The sequence below is a fragment of the Chrysochloris asiatica genome, unplaced genomic scaffold (genome assembly GCF_000296735.1).
Source record: "Chrysochloris asiatica unplaced genomic scaffold, ChrAsi1.0 scaffold00023, whole genome shotgun sequence".
Taxonomy (NCBI): Eukaryota; Metazoa; Chordata; class Mammalia; order Afrosoricida; family Chrysochloridae; genus Chrysochloris; species Chrysochloris asiatica.
In genome coordinates, this window is record NW_006408541.1 from 18,421,807 (window position 1) to 18,437,410 (window position 15,604).

General features: G+C 42.1%; 1 protein-coding gene across 1 annotated transcript; it reads left to right on the plus strand.

Moving 5' to 3' along the window:
• The first annotated feature begins 7,704 nt into the window (after positions 1-7,704).
• Positions 7,705-10,529, plus strand: SLPI (secretory leukocyte peptidase inhibitor). Its single transcript, XM_006839342.1, has 4 exons — positions 7,705-7,789; positions 8,448-8,609; positions 8,948-9,094; positions 10,525-10,529. The coding sequence occupies exons 1-4, from the start codon at positions 7,705-7,707 to the stop codon at positions 10,527-10,529; spliced, it is 399 nt and encodes a 132-aa protein (XP_006839405.1).
• The last annotated feature ends 5,075 nt before the right edge of the window (positions 10,530-15,604 follow it).

Consider the following 15,604-nt stretch of genomic DNA (forward strand, 5'->3'; position numbering starts at 1 on the left):
AGTGTTACAAAGCAAAGATACCAGTTTGAGGACCAAGATGTGCCTGATCCAAGCCATAATTGTTTCATAGTCATGTGAAAGTTGAACAATGAATAAGGAAGACGAAGAAGCTTTAATGCATTTGCATTGTGACGTTGGCAAAGAATACTGAAATACTGCCATAGACTGCCAGAAGAACAAACGGATCTGTCTTGGAAGAAGTACAGCCAGAATGCTCCTTAGAAGTTGCTATGGCAAGACTTCATCTCTCATACTTTGGACATGTTGTCAGGAGGGACTAGTCCCTGGAGAAGGACATTATGCTTGGTTTAGTGGAGGGTCAGCAGAAAAGAGGAAAACCCCAATGAGATGAACTGACAGAGTGATAGCAACAGTGGACTCAAACAAACTGTCACGTCTGTAAAAAAATTTCTTCTGTAACTTTGTCCTAAATACAAGCTAATTTCTACAGAAAAATGAGTTTTGCCCACCTTACTTTATTTATAGATGAACTTGTGGTTAAAAATGGCTAATGTTGAGAGAAGATTTTTCAACTTCTATAGGTGGGTTAATGTCCTGGACTGCAAAGTCCGTTTGAACTGCAAGGTTGGTGGTTCAAGCTCACAAATGCTCCTTGGAAACCCTATACAGGGTTGCTATGGGTCAGAAACAACTCAACAGCACTTAACAATTACACCAATAGGTGTTAAGGAGTCCTGGTGTGGCTCTGTAGGATAAATGCTCAACTGAAAGGTCCATTTGAACCATAAGTCGGAGGTTCAAACTCACCAGCCACTCCTTAAAACTCTATTACAGGCTCACTGTGGGTTGGAACTGACTTGATGACACTCAACAACAACAACAACATAGATGTTAAGGAGTCCTGGTGTGGTGCTGTAGGATAAGCACTGGACGGAAAGTTGGTTTGAACTACAAGGTTCACCCTCACGAGCCCTCCTTGGAAACCCTATACAGAGTTGCTATGAATCAGAACTGACTCAATGGCACTTAACAACAACATAGGTGATTAAGGAGTCAGTTCAGTAAGTTCAGTTTGAGCTGCAAGGTTGGGGGTCAAACCCACCAGCTGGCTACTCCTCAGAAACCCTATACAGGGTCACTATGAGTTGGGACCGCCTTGATGACATTTAACAAAAAAACACGAAAAAAGTGTTCAACATTGTGTCAAGCATGTGACTTCAGCAGCTAAGCAGATTCTAAGACTATGATCCCCACCTTAAATCCCACTTAGCTATACTTGTAATTTCCCAAACCTTTGTTCTAGCTAACCCAATTTATAGTTAAAATAAGCTGATGTTACACAGTTGTAACTTTTCTATATCAAAACCCCCTATCTCTCCTTGAGCATCAGAATACTTAGCATTTTTATTTGCAACCATCCTACTCCTTCAACAAACTCTTGACTTTCATATTTCACTATCATAATGCTACAGTGCTATTGGTGTTAAGTGCTATTGAGTCAGTTCGAACTCATAGCAACCCTGTACAGGGTTTGCAAGGAGCAACTAATGAGTTTGAACATCTGCCCTTACGGCCAACCTGACCTTGTGGTCCAGCACATTCTCCTCTCAGTTTAAACAAGCTGCAGATGTTTGGTTATTGTTGTTACATGCCATTGAGTTGGTTCGGACTCATAGCGACTTTGTATACGGTTTCCAAGGAGTGAGTGGTAGGTTTGAACCACTGACTTTGTGATTAACAGTCCAGCACTTATCTTACAATGCTATGAGTCAAAAAGACCCAGATGTACCCTCTTACCTGTGTTTTTCACCTTTGTTAACCTCTCTAACTCTAGCTCCCTGGGGCACTTTGTCAAGATCTTCTTGACTCTGTGTTTTTCCATTTTGCAAAATGCTGTTTCACTGTAACAAACCCTTTGCTTTACGTTTGAAACAGATTTGTAGTTTATTCACTACAACATGCCTTTCCCATCACCCTGCTCTGCCCCCTCCCCCATCCTAGCAATACTAATGAGCATTGTTGTTGAAAGTCATCAAGTTTGTTCAAATTCATAGCGATCCTGTATAGGGTTTCCAAGCAGCGGGTGGGTTTGAACCGCTGACCTTGCGTTTAGTAGTCCATTATTATCCTACAGTGCCACATCAGGACATTAGCCATGTCATTTCATGAAAGTGAGAACATACAAATATTTGTTTTTTTGGTATGATTGATGTATTTTTCTCAACATAATGCCCCAGGCTCATCTATGTTCCAAGATGTATCAAGAGGCAAGAATATGATTTAATCAATAATTACAGTGCAAACACCTGTGCGACCACCACACAGGACATGCTCATTTTTCCATATATCCTATCAAGTCCCAAACCACTTCCTTTTTGACAAGTAGCAACTTCTTTTCTGTTGGGCACAGAGCAAACAGATGTCTTCTCTTGAGGAAGAAACATGAACACAACCTGGGCTTTAAGCTAACACCTTCATAAAACACTGGTATGTGTGTGTGTGTGGGTGGGTGGGTGGGGGGGTCTTTGATGTTCTCACTGTCCAATTTCTAATCCAGATTCAAATTCTCCACGTTTTTGCTGCCATTGCTCTGAGATCCTAGTTCTGCTGACTCATAGGCACTCTAAATGTCTTTGCTGACTTCTTCCCTGAATGGAACCAACTTTCGCATTCTCTTTAGAGTGATAGAGAATGATCTGGGGATGACTCCAACCTGGACAAACATGAATATTTCAAGCCTGAGGAAGTTTAAGAGGGATGGAGTTGCCCACTAGCTCTCTCTCTCTCTCTTTCTCTCAATGTGCACTTCTTTACTAACACCAGTGGGAGTGACTGGATGTGCTGGTCCACCCTCCACCTGTGTTTTCATCCCTTTCTCAGTCTCTATGTATGTTTCCCCCTAAACTTCCTGCTACTACTACCGATCTTCTTTGGTTTGTTCAGTGTCTCAGCCAATTGTTTAAGAGCTGTGGAGTCTGTTCTGACTCATAGAGACTCCATATAGGGTTTCTGAGGAGTTTGGGTTTGAATCGCTGACCTTGTGGTAAGCAGTGCAGTATTTATCCTACAGCATCACACAAGAACTCGTCCTAACCCAGTAGATCCTGCTTCTTACTGTGTGAATCAGATTTTCTTTCAAGTTTGGAGGGAGTTCTGACACAGTTCTACCATGTTTAAAATGCAATGCCACTCTCACGCTTTCAACTTCTTCCTCAGAAGCCTCCCTGAAACAGGTAAACTGTGATCATTCACCTTAGGTGTCTGGCTGAGAAACACTGGACTGTTCTGGAAGGGAAGGGCCCTGAGCCTGGTAATGGAGATGTGAGTGACAAGACCTAGAATGGACCATCACAGCCTCCGTGTCTGCCCACCATAAAACTCAGCAGCGTTGTCCAGCCATCCTTGAAATGCTGGCATCTGGGCTTATGAACACTGATGATCATTGTTGCAAGGTCATGGAAGACACTTGACCTAGAATAAACCTGGAAAACCCAGCTGCCATCGAGTTGATTCAGACTCCTGAAGAGCCCATGTGTTTCAGAGTACAACTGTGCCTCATATGATTTTCAAGGTCTGTGATTGTTTGGAAGTAGCTTGCCAGACCGTTCTTCTGAGGCACTTCTGGGTGGATTCAAATCATCAACCTTTCACTTAATAGCTGAGTGCTTCATGGTTTGCACCACCCAGGGGTCCTCGCCTGGAATAGAGGTAGTCTATTCCCTACAGCCCCAGAGCCCTGTAGGCTGACCTGACCACCTGCTTCAACTAGTAGAGTTGCTTCACTCGCCTCCTTTGTGGGTCTTTTCATCTGCTTAAATCTAACCGCTGTTCTTTTTCCCTCTGTCTCTCCACTATGTCTCTGACTCTCTAGATCTGCCCCACACTTAGTCTCTCTTTCACTTGCTGGTTAATAAGGCAGAGCAAGCTGGGTCCAGACTCTAGGACTGAGGCTGAAGGTGGAGTCTGACAGCCTCTCGTGTTGTAACAAGACTTCCTACCATCTGGAGTGGATCAGACACCATGCTGAGAGCTGGGTAAATACTACTCACAACAGTTGCATAAGAAAGGAGAAATTAATACCCTGTTTTTCAGTGAACATAATTGAAGCTATTTGAGCCCAGGCAAGTCTGACTTTAAAGTTCAGGCTCTTAGCCACCATGTGGTATGAACCCCAAGCATCTTCTTCATAGTAGATTCAGGGCTGGCACATGCTAAGAATTCATGAATATATATATATATATTTTCATGAATGAATTGAATGGGTGAACCAGTAGAATTTAGTAGAAATCAATAAAGGGTGTGTGAAATAGGCTTAGTGAATAAATCTTGGGTTAAGATCAGGTTAGGTGGAGGAGTGTCCACCACCAAACAGGTTCTGGGGATCAGCATGGGAGTAACCAGCTTTAGGAGAGCTCAGTCTTACATTTTGTAATTAACTCATTATGTAACTTTGGGTTTGTCCCTTCTTCTAGGGTCTCACTTTCTCCTGCTATAAACTGGAGGTTTGGTTTAGATTGGGAGTCAGTAAATATTTTCTGCGAGGGGGTCATACAATAAATATTCTAGGGTTTGCAGCAAATATTGTAGGTCTCTGTCACAACTACTTAACTCTTTTGTTGTTTTGAGAAGGCAACCATAGACATACAGGAATGAGAAAGACTTTGTTCTAGTAAAACTTCACTGACAAAAACAAATAACTAGCTGGATTTGGCCCTGGGGCTGTAGTTTTCTGACCCCTGGTGACCTATGATGTTCCTTTTAATTCTAACAGTCTACTATTTGAAGGTTTAGAACCAGTTGTGCCAAAGACGGAAATGACCACACATTACAGTGTCCCTGGCAGACATTACTAATTGATCACAGGACTCTTATCTGATGAATTGGCCTTTATCAACAAACCACAGCTAGGCATTTCTAATTGTAGCATCCTCCCATTCACTCTTTACATTGTAAATATTGGGAACACTCACAATGACCCCTGAGTGTGACATTGAAGAAGACAGGGAGGAACAGAGAGTGGGATGTGAGGAAGTCATCTTTGACCAGATGTGAGAACAATCACCTTGCTCCTTCTGCCAGGCATCCAAGGGTGAGAACCAACATCCTAAACGCAACCAAGTTGGTTGCCCTGAGAGTGATGTAGACTCTCTACCTCTCCCTTACCTGCCTTACTGGGTTTCCCAGCCAGGAATGGAAGTACTTGATTCATAGCAGTTACTCAGTGCATATTAATTTTCTTCCTTTTCTTTCTCTACCAAATTTAAAACACTAAGTGGTTTCTTCTGCATAGAGTGGTCTGTGGCCAGCTGGCTGCCCACTTGGTGAATAGTTTTTAAAATCAGTTCATGTAGAGTCATCACTGATGGATTATATGTGACTCTTGGATGTCACTTTGAGGAAAGAATGGGGGAAATCTCAAGCATCAAGATGCTTGATGTTCTCAGAGCTTAGGTTTTGCAATCAGACTAGCTTGGGTTGAATGATCACTCTCTTAATCTCTGCAGACAGGGTAGCACATGCTGTTAGTTGTTGTGAAGTTGGTTCTGACTCATGGAGCCCAGACCCCAAGTATTAGAGTAAAGCTGTGGCATAGGGTTTTCTTAGCTGTACCTTTCATAGAAGCAGGTCACAGGACTTTTCCTCCTCTGGAATGCTGAATGTGCTTGAACCTCCAATCTTTGAGTTAGCAGCTGAACATAAACTGTTTGCACTACCTAGGGACATTGTATGGATAAGCACTGGACTGCTAAGCCACAGGGTTTGCAGTTCAAACCCACTAGCTGCACCTCGGAAGAAAGAAGAGATTTTCTGCTCCCATAGGGGTTTACAGCCTCAGAAATATTTCATAGGGTCAGTATGAATCAGAATTAACTTGATGACAGTAGGTTTTTAGTAGCTAGGGACCTTGTACAGTACATAAAATGATTTTAATAAATGTCAGCCATAATCTTTGCTATCACATGAGGATTTGGGGGTGAGAATCAATCCTCTAATATTTTTTGTTTGTTTCTTTAAATGTGATTAATTTTATTGTTGTTGAGAACATACACAACAAAACATACAGCAGTTCAGCAATTTCTACATGTGCAATTTAGCGGCATGATTTACGTTCCACAAGTTGTACAAACACTGCCACCCTTCTTGTCTGAGGTGTTTTCTTTCCCATTAACGTGAAGTCACTGCCCTTAAGGTTTCTGTCTAGTATTTTGAGTTGTGGTCAATTTGATTCTATATAGATTGAAAGAGCATAATGCTCAAGGTAGACAGACCTCTTTTACTAGTTCAGCTGAACTATTATTCAGCTTTCAGAAGACTTCAGAGAATATTTTTGGTTCCAGGTTTAAAGACTATTCCAGGGCAATAATTCCAGGGCTTTGCCCATCCTTCAGAAAGTCTAGAGTCCATGAGAATTTAGAATTCTGGTCTACATTTCCCCCTTCTGATCAGGATTCTTTTATGGAGTCTTTGATCAAAATGTCCAGGAATGGTAGCTGGGCACCATCCAGTTCTTTTGGTCTTATGGAAAAGGAGGCATTGGTTTATGGAGGTAATCAGTGACATATTCCATTTCCTTCTCCTATTTCTGACTCTCCCACTTCCTTCCAGATGAATAGAGATTAACTGTTGTGCCTTGGGATACTAATTGTTTTGTCTTCGATGGCATCTTCCAAACTTTTAAGACCCCAGGCACTATGTAGTGAACTAGGAGGGAGAATAGAAGCACTAGACATGTTATTAGGCCAATTAAGTGGGGTGTTCCATGAAACCATGACCCTAAACAGTCTTCTAACATTTCAAATCACACAGCATGACTAGATGTTGATTACAGTGACAGCTCAGTTGCTTTGACCTTTTTATCTCAGACTCACTTAGTGATAATGAATAGGATCCATTTAAAAATGTTTAACTTTTTATTATGAATGGAGTGAAGGTTTACAGAGCAGATCATCAGTTTCATATCCAACAATTCATGCACATTTTGTGTCAGCTCATTGTCTGCAAAACCCCCACAACGTAACATCACTTCTTTTCAGAGTGATGTTTCATCCTTTGTCTGGTATCTCTTGAGAAGAGCTAACTTGTTAGTATCAATCCATTTCACAGCTGAGAATACTAAGAGATTTACTGAAGGCAGAGCTCTTCCTTCTGGACTTTTCATTCTGCATCTGTTTTGTGAATGTTTTCTAATGATCAGACATAGAACAGATACTGTTATATAACGGTGTAAATATTTTGGGGAAATTATCTGTCGGCTGAATGATATGATGCCTGACGTTTTGAGAAGGAATTTGTCTTGAGCAATTTCTCAGCGTTTCGTAATTCCCGAGAGTCCAGGAATGAGAGCTAGTGGTGTGGTGTGTTACATGAGGCCTCAGCTGATTGAAAGTCCATGTCTTAGGTTTCAGCTTTTTCCCTCCTTTCCTCCTCCAAAGCTAATTGGACATGGTCCCCGCACAATGACTAGGACTCAGATGGATACCTGGAAGGGTCTCCTTATCGGCTTGGTGACGCACTGCTGACCAGCCTCTTCTCTTTCTTCTTGGATCCTGCTTTGTTGGCCTCAGGGTCTTCCTTAGGACAAGAGCATTATTTCCCTGGCGTCAGCAGTGTTGATCTCTGGCACAGCTCCCTGCCTATGCAATAGCAGCTGGGAGGAGCCCAGGAAATTCCGGTCACACCCACTGCTGAAGGAATAAAGAGTGAGGTTTGGTGTTGGCCATCAGAGCGACCCCAGATTTTACCATGAAGTCCAACGGCCTCTTTTCTCTTGTGGTGCTTCTTGCCTTGGGAATTCTGGCATCTGGGACTGTGGAAGGTGGTGACCAGAGTGAGTTGGAATTACCCTGGTCCAATGGCAGGTCAGAGGTGGTGTTTCCTGGTGGCATGGGGATGGTTCCTTGTCTAGGCAGCTTAGTTCCAGATCTCCTGAAGGATGGAATTCATGTTCACCTGAGCCCCCAAAGACTCCGTGAGGGCTTCTGAAACACCTGGAAAGACTTCTTCACTCAGCCATTTCATTGGCCCAGGTCCCACTGCCTAACCCTCTGTGTGTCTCCTCTCTCCCTCCCCCTCTTTCTCTCTGCCCTCATGACTCTTCCTCTTTTACTGTATCCTGTATCCGTGGTGGTTCTCCAATCCCCAGCCTTTGACTCTTTCTGGTCTCCCTTTGTTTACCTCTGTTTGAACCTTTTAGTTTCTGTCTTAAAACATTTTTTTTTTTTTCTCTTTCTGCCTCTCCATCTTTTTATCTTGGTTTATTTGGTGATGGTTACTAGACTGCATCACCCCTAGCCTTCCTCTACCTTTGTGTATCATTGCCTTTCTCTGGAGCAGGAGACTTTGGCTAGGTTCCTTATGTCTGTTCTGACATGGACATGTCACTCTTATGGAGGCCCGGCATGACTTTGTGGACAGCCTCCTGGGGGTGGACAGAACAGAAGCAGACCTAGCCTAGTCCCATCCTGACCTCTTGCCGTTCTTTGCAGTGCCTTTGAAGGCTGGACTCTGCCCTTCTAGACCCATGGCCAAGTGCTTTAGATATCAGATACCAGAGTGTAAAAGTGACTGGCAGTGTCCAGGACATCAGAAATGCTGTCCTGATACTTGTGTCATCAAATGCCTGGATCCTGTTGCCGCCCAGGCGTCAGGTGAGGAGGCGGGAGAGCTGGGTGTACAGGTGGGATCCTGAGAACGTAGCATCATGGAGGAGGGGGTTGGGTGATGGGGTCCTGCCAGGCTTCTTCCTTTTTGAGAGCCTTTGAGCCACCTAGCCTGTGGTCATTCAGATGGAGAGACCATTGACAGACACTCATTCATCCAGCACTGGTAGCTGGTCCTCTGCATGGAGGGAGGTTGTCAAAGATGCCTAGGCCCTGGGAAGGAGGTGGCGGGCAGGGTGATCCTCCTGACTGAGGGGAAGGTGGTAGTGACAGGTGGGAGATGGCTAGGCTTCAAAGCCTCTAACTTGCAGCTCTACTCTTTCCAGATAATAAGCCAGGGAAGTGCCCGGTGGTCAGAGGCCAATGTATGATGCTGAATCCCCCCAATTACTGTGAGAAGGACAGTCAGTGCCAGGATGACTTCAAGTGCTGCATGGGCATGTGTGGGAAAATCTGTGTGGCCCCCGTGAAAGGTAAGGGGTTGGGGGCAGCAGGACCACTCTCCTCCCAGACCCCCTCAGTCTCAGACTCTGGAGGTCTGAGAAGACGGGCAGGGGGCGATCTGAGCCTCTTTCGGATCCTCTCTTTTAATAACACTGCTCTCCCCAGCCTCAGGGCAAGGGTTTCCATTGCATCCCTTCTCTGGGATCTCCAGGTGAGGGCCTTCGGCAAATGTCTCTGAGTCTCAGTTTGCTACTTTGTAGAATGGTCACAATGAAAGTGCTTTGTAAAGCTCTCTGTCCATAAAGTATATGCTATGAAGATTATTTCCAGCATGTTGGAGCCCTCGTGTGGTGCTGTAGGATAATGCGCTGGTCCACGAGGTTGGTTTGAACTTCAAGGTCAGCGGTTCAAATTCACCAGCCGCTCCTCTAAAACAGGGTTGCTATGAGTTGGCACTGACTCGACAGCAATTAACAATGGCAACAATCTCAGGTGAAAGCCCAAAGGACCAGCAGAGTTTGAGGATAATCTAGTTCAATGTTCTGATTTTGTAGCTGGAAAATGCTGAGGCAAGAGTCAGGGAAACAGAGACTTAACTGTCCAATTTCAAGAGTGCTCCCTAACCCAAACTCTGGATCTGAGTTAATAACACTGTCTCCATACTGGTTCATCATTTGTAGCAAGTGTACCACAGGAATGCAAAATGTTAGTAACAAGAGAAAATGTGTGCAGGAGTGGGAAGAAGAAACACAAGAACTCTACTTTCTGCAAGGCGGTTTGTGCTCAACTACTGTAGGATAAGCACTGGCCTGTGAACCACAGCTGCTTTAAGGGAGAAAGATGAGATTTTCTGCTCCTGCAAAGATTTACAGCTTTGGAAACCCTATACAGGGTCGTTATGAGTTGGAACAGTACTTAACATACACACACACACACATGCACACACACACACTGACCTAAAGATTGGTGATTCAAAACCAGCCAGTGGCACTGTGCAAGAAAGGCCTGGTAATCTCCTTCTGTAAAGATCACAGTCACGAAAACACTATAGAGCAGTTCAACTTTGTAACGCAGAACAGAACCAGACCCCTCCCAGCCCCATCTTGATCTTTTGAATCTTGGAATCACCTCAACAGCAGTGGGCTTGGGTTTCTGTTTTGATATTTTCTATATAATTTTTTTTGTAAACCTAATGCTGCTTTTTTTTTTTTTTTTTAAAGTAAAAATTAGAACAAAAACAACAACAATAACTCCAAGCCCCACTCCTGTAAAAAACAGAACAAAAACCCTACAATGAGATTTAAACACAAGACATTTGGACTCAGACGCCTGATACCAAGTCTCTGAAATCTACAGCACACATTGCTGTTTTCTGTGTCTTGGGGCTCCTTTGGGGCACACTGTGGAGATGGTCTGGCTGGTTCTAACACTGAAACTCTGATGCGCTTTCCTCTCACAGCATAATTCTTCTGTTGCTGTATAATCCGGAGTTCCTTCCACCCTTCTTCAATCACAGAGGCACTCCATAGTGAAGACTTCGTTCTGAAACCTTCTTTGGGGAACTTCCAAGAAATGCCTGCTTACTGGTGAATCAATAAATGAGCATGTTTGTCTCTGCACATCCTACTTTTGTGGTTCATTGGGGATATGAGTGGAGTGGAGGTGATGAAGGAATGTCTGGATGTAAGAACTCCCTTCTCCAGATATGGGGCTACACAGAGGAAGCTCAGGAACTAGACAGACATGTGTATGTCTCATGGCTCAGAAGGTTTTTAGCTCGGTGGTTTTGGCTCAGTGACTTTATCTTCCCAAATCTCAATAATTCCTTTATTTGCAAATAAAAATCACTTCCTCACATTGCTCTGAGAATTGAAGTATGCAGCATGTGACAAATGAAGAGTAATGGTATTGGGCCACCGTAGATTCTAGAGAAATGGTAGATTGTTAGTTTCTAGGTGATTCTGTTTCTCTTCTCTCTCAAGATTCTAATTTCTTCCATCTTAAAATAAGAAGACTACATGGTGGCCATCCCAAGGAATTGGTCTCTATTTTCCTGGGGCAACAAAGGAAGACAGAAAGTCAGGAGTAGGAGGAAGAAAGGGAATGTGTGGGTCTCCATGGAAATTTTGCCATGAGACCAGAAGAACTGGATGGTGCCAGCTACCAGTACTGAAACTTCTGATTAAACATTCCATAGGAGAATCCTGATCACAAGGGGGGAATGTCAAATTATCCTAGGATCCAAAGTTTCTGGAGCAATGGAGGCTGGATTAACCTCAAAACAATTGCCTTGGGATAATCTTTAAACCTAAACCAAAAATATCTCCTAATGTAGGGATAAGCACTCAAATGCAAGGTCAGTTTGAACTGCAAGGTCGGCGGTTCACACGCACCAGAAGCTCCTCAGAAACCCTATACAGGGTCGCTATGAGTAGGAAAAGACTCAATGTCACCTAATGACAACGTCTTTATAAAACCAAACAATAATTTAGTAAACTAGTATACAATGTATTTTTTGAGCCCCGTGCTCTTTCAAGACCTAGCTATATAGGATCAAAGCGACAGTAGCAACCTGAAATATTAAATAGAAACCTTGGGGTGGGGCAGTGAGTTTATGTGAAAAGGGGAAGAACAGCTCAGAAAAGAACAGTAAGAATTGGTTGTACAAATCGGAGAATGTAGTTAATCAATGTTACCGAATTTTACATGTAGAATTTATTGAATTGGCATATGATCTGCAGTGAATATTTGGAACAAGAGCAACAAAATAAAATGTTTTTCAAGAAAGAATACTGCCATGGTGGATTATGGTGTAAGACATGCTGTTGGCCAGCCCAGTAGGATGGTATCATTCTTGACTCCCGGGAACAGGAGGTACAACAAGAACTAGACTGCTAGAGCCAGAGGGCAGGCCGGGAACTGTTTCCACAGATTTCTGTGATTTTTGGACTCTAGAGGAAACAGAGAACTTGATTAGATAATGACTTGAAAAACTGTCTTGGGAGGACCTGTTCTGATTACTACACATTATCCTTAACCAATTAGAAATAATAGAAGTAGACAAAAAACAATCAAAGAAACAAACCCTACAAAGTACTTAGAAATAAACAAAAAACATGCCAGGTCCTGGGGGATTTTAAAAAGACAAAGCAAAATAATGTTTTGATGATCCAAAATAAGGATTGGAATAAATAGAAAAATAAGTTGAGATTTGGAAATACTCAATAACATAAAGATAGCAGTTCTTTTCAAAGTCGTTGATAAATTCAATGTAATTGTAAAACAAACAAAAAGCTACACATAATGGTTAAGAGAATTTGCTGAAGTGATTTTTTCGTGACTACGGTAGCATAAGTTGTCAAGACAACTTTTTTCAAGTACCAGTTTGGGAGCTAATCAGACTACATGTTAAAATATATTACTACTGTAGTAATTACTATAATGTTGATGCAGGAATTAACAAATAGTCCAACGAAATAAATCAAAATGACTAAAAAGAAATCTGTATATTCATGAAATTTGATATGTGAAAGGGAGGAATTTTTACAACTGGGAAGGGCAAGGTTCAAATTAATAATGAAACAATCGGCATTTTTCCTTTTAAAGTTCTTGTTGACTTTTATTGTTTTAATGGTAACTAATTGTGGCTCTGTGGGTTAGTGTGCCAGACTGCAAAGCTGTTTGAATTGCATGGTTGATGGTTAAAGCTCACCAGCTGCTTCTTAGAAACCCTATACAGGGTCACTATGAGTCAGAATTGACTCTAAGGCACTTAGCAACAACAACAAAATATAGTTATAGAGTCCTGGTATGGCACTGTTGGATAGCACTGGACTGCTAACCACAAAGTTGGCGGTTCAAACTCACCAGCTGCTCCTTGGAAACGCTAAACAAAATCACTATGAGTCATAAACAACTCAATAGCACTTAATAACAACAACAGTATAGTTACTGGTGTCCTGGTGAGGTGCTATAGGATAAGCACTGGAGTGCTAACCACAAGGTTGTGGTGTTGGTGGTGGTGCAAACTCACCAGCTGCTCCTTGGAGTCAGAATCAACTCAATAGCACTTAGCAAAGACAATATAGTTAATAGGAGCACTGGTGGTTCTTCAGATAAGCATTGGACTGCTAACCACAGGTCAGAAGTTCAAACCCACCAGCTACTCCGCAAGACAAAGGTGAGGCTGGCTTTCTACTCCAGTAATGATTTACAATCTCAGAAACCCTAGACAGAGTGGCTATATGAGTCAGAGCCTACTTGATAGCACATAACATCAGCAACAACAACATAATTATTGAATTTTGTTTGTTCTCTTAAGTTTTAAAAAAATAATTTTACAAAAGTTTGGAGTAATTTCAGATTTGTAAAAAAGTTACAGAGATAGTCTAGAGCATTCCCATATAACCTTCATCCAGTCTCCCCTATTGTTAACATCTTATGTAACCCTGGTACATTGTCAAAGCTAATAAATTAACATCCATCTGTGCCGCTGTAGGATAAGCACTGGACTGCTAACTCTAAGGTCGACTTCCAGCCGCTCCTTGGAAGCCCTATACAGGGTCATTATGAGTCAGAACTGACTCAATAGCACTTACCAGCAACAACAAACCTTAGATTGTACCCTAGAATAGTTACAAAAAGGACAGTGGGAAAGTTGATAAAATCCATATAAAGTCTGGAACTTGGTTAATAGTAATTGTTGTTGTTAAGTGCTGTTGAGTCAGTTCTGACTCATACCAGCTCTGTCTAGGGTTTCCAAGGAGCGGCTGGTGGATTTGAACCATCAAACTTGTGGCTAGCAGTCCAGTGTTGATCCTATAGTGCCCAGAATACCACATTGTATTTGTGTATTTGGCTTTTAAACAGGCACAAGCACACATGCAAACACACATTCCTGTTCATCCCACAAATACCTAAACTTTTCCAAATGAATTAAATATTTCTCTCTGAAAACAAAATTTAAAACAATGTCTTTAGAACTAGGGAAGGAAAGATGTCCTTATGTGACAGCTATTAAGGAAAATACTTACATATTTTTGAACATAAAAACTTAAAATTGTCTTTGTGAAGAAACACAAAATAGTTTAAATACAAGAGAGAGTTTGAGGGGGAAAAACACATTTAAAATAGTGACCTCAGGCAGTGAATTAATTTTCAAAATATATAATTTATCTTTACAAATCAATCAGAAAAAGACATATAAATTAGGGGCAGCGAGAGCTATGAATAGTAGTAATGATTCAGAGTAAAAGAAAATCATGTTGCCAAAATGTGAAAATATTCGCCTAATCATTTGTTTATTGTAGCACATGAAAACAAGGATGGGATACAGTTTTTTAGCTGCTAGATTGGTAGGGATCAGAAAGCAAAGGGATTGTTTGAAACTCTGTCCTTTTTCTGTGATGGGAACAAACTGTCAGAAAAGATGCTGGATGCCAGGCTCACTGTGGTCTGGATGAGGTAATTTTGGTGGCAGCACAACCCTGGGAGCATAGTGGGTTACAAGTTGGGCTGCTAACCACAATATCATCTACAAGCTGCTCCACAGGAGAAAAATGAAGCTTTCTGCTGTCCATGAAGATTTACAACTTGGAAGCCCTATACAGGGTCGTTTTGATTTGGAACCTACATGATGGCAACCAAGCACCACCAACCACAGCCACCAGAGAAGGTCAACGTTGTGAGATCTGAGATGGACCATAGAGTCTTGTTTGCTTTCCGCATCAGACCCATTGTCCTCTTCCCACCATAGTGCTCCTTGCCCTTGGAACCCAGGAGCCCCAGACTGTAGAATACTGGTTTAAATCACCCTCATCTTGCTTGGACCCCATTAAGCTTTGATTTGACTTCTCTCCAAGCTTTGATTTCAGAGCCATACTTCCATAGACTTCCTAGGGTGGTAACTTTGAGTTCCTGAATCGAAGCGTTGACTCACCTGAAACAATTACTAACCAGCTATTGTTGAGTCTGCTATGACTCGTAGTGACCCCATGTGTGTCACAGTAAAACTATGTTCCATAGAGTTTTTAAATGAGTGATCTTTCAGAATGTATGTAGATTGCCAAGCCTTTCTTTCGAGGGACCTCTGAACCACCAACCTTTTGTTTGTCAGTCAAGTGCAATAACTGGTTGTACCACCCCAAGGACTCCTGAAACCATGACTAAGTACCCAGAAACCCCCAAACCTGTTTCTCTGTCTCCCTCACTCTCTATTCTCTTACTCTCAGTCTCTTTATTGTTCCCTGTTCATTTCTTTTACTCTGATTCTTTTTCCTTTTCCCTCAGTATAGATGTGACCTAGATTGACACTTTTTCTGCTGAACTCTTTGCTTCTAGCTCTGAATAACTGTTCAACACTGTTTACTTACTGATTGTTTGTATTTTCCTTTTCTTCAACATCCTGCCTCTTTCAATTTACCTTTGTTTTTCTTTGTTTTGCCTGGAGTAGAAAAGAAACCTGACTTTTTGTTTTTGGTTTTTTTAATGTTTTATTGTGAATTATGTGATAGTTTACATGGGAGAACATTAGTTTTACA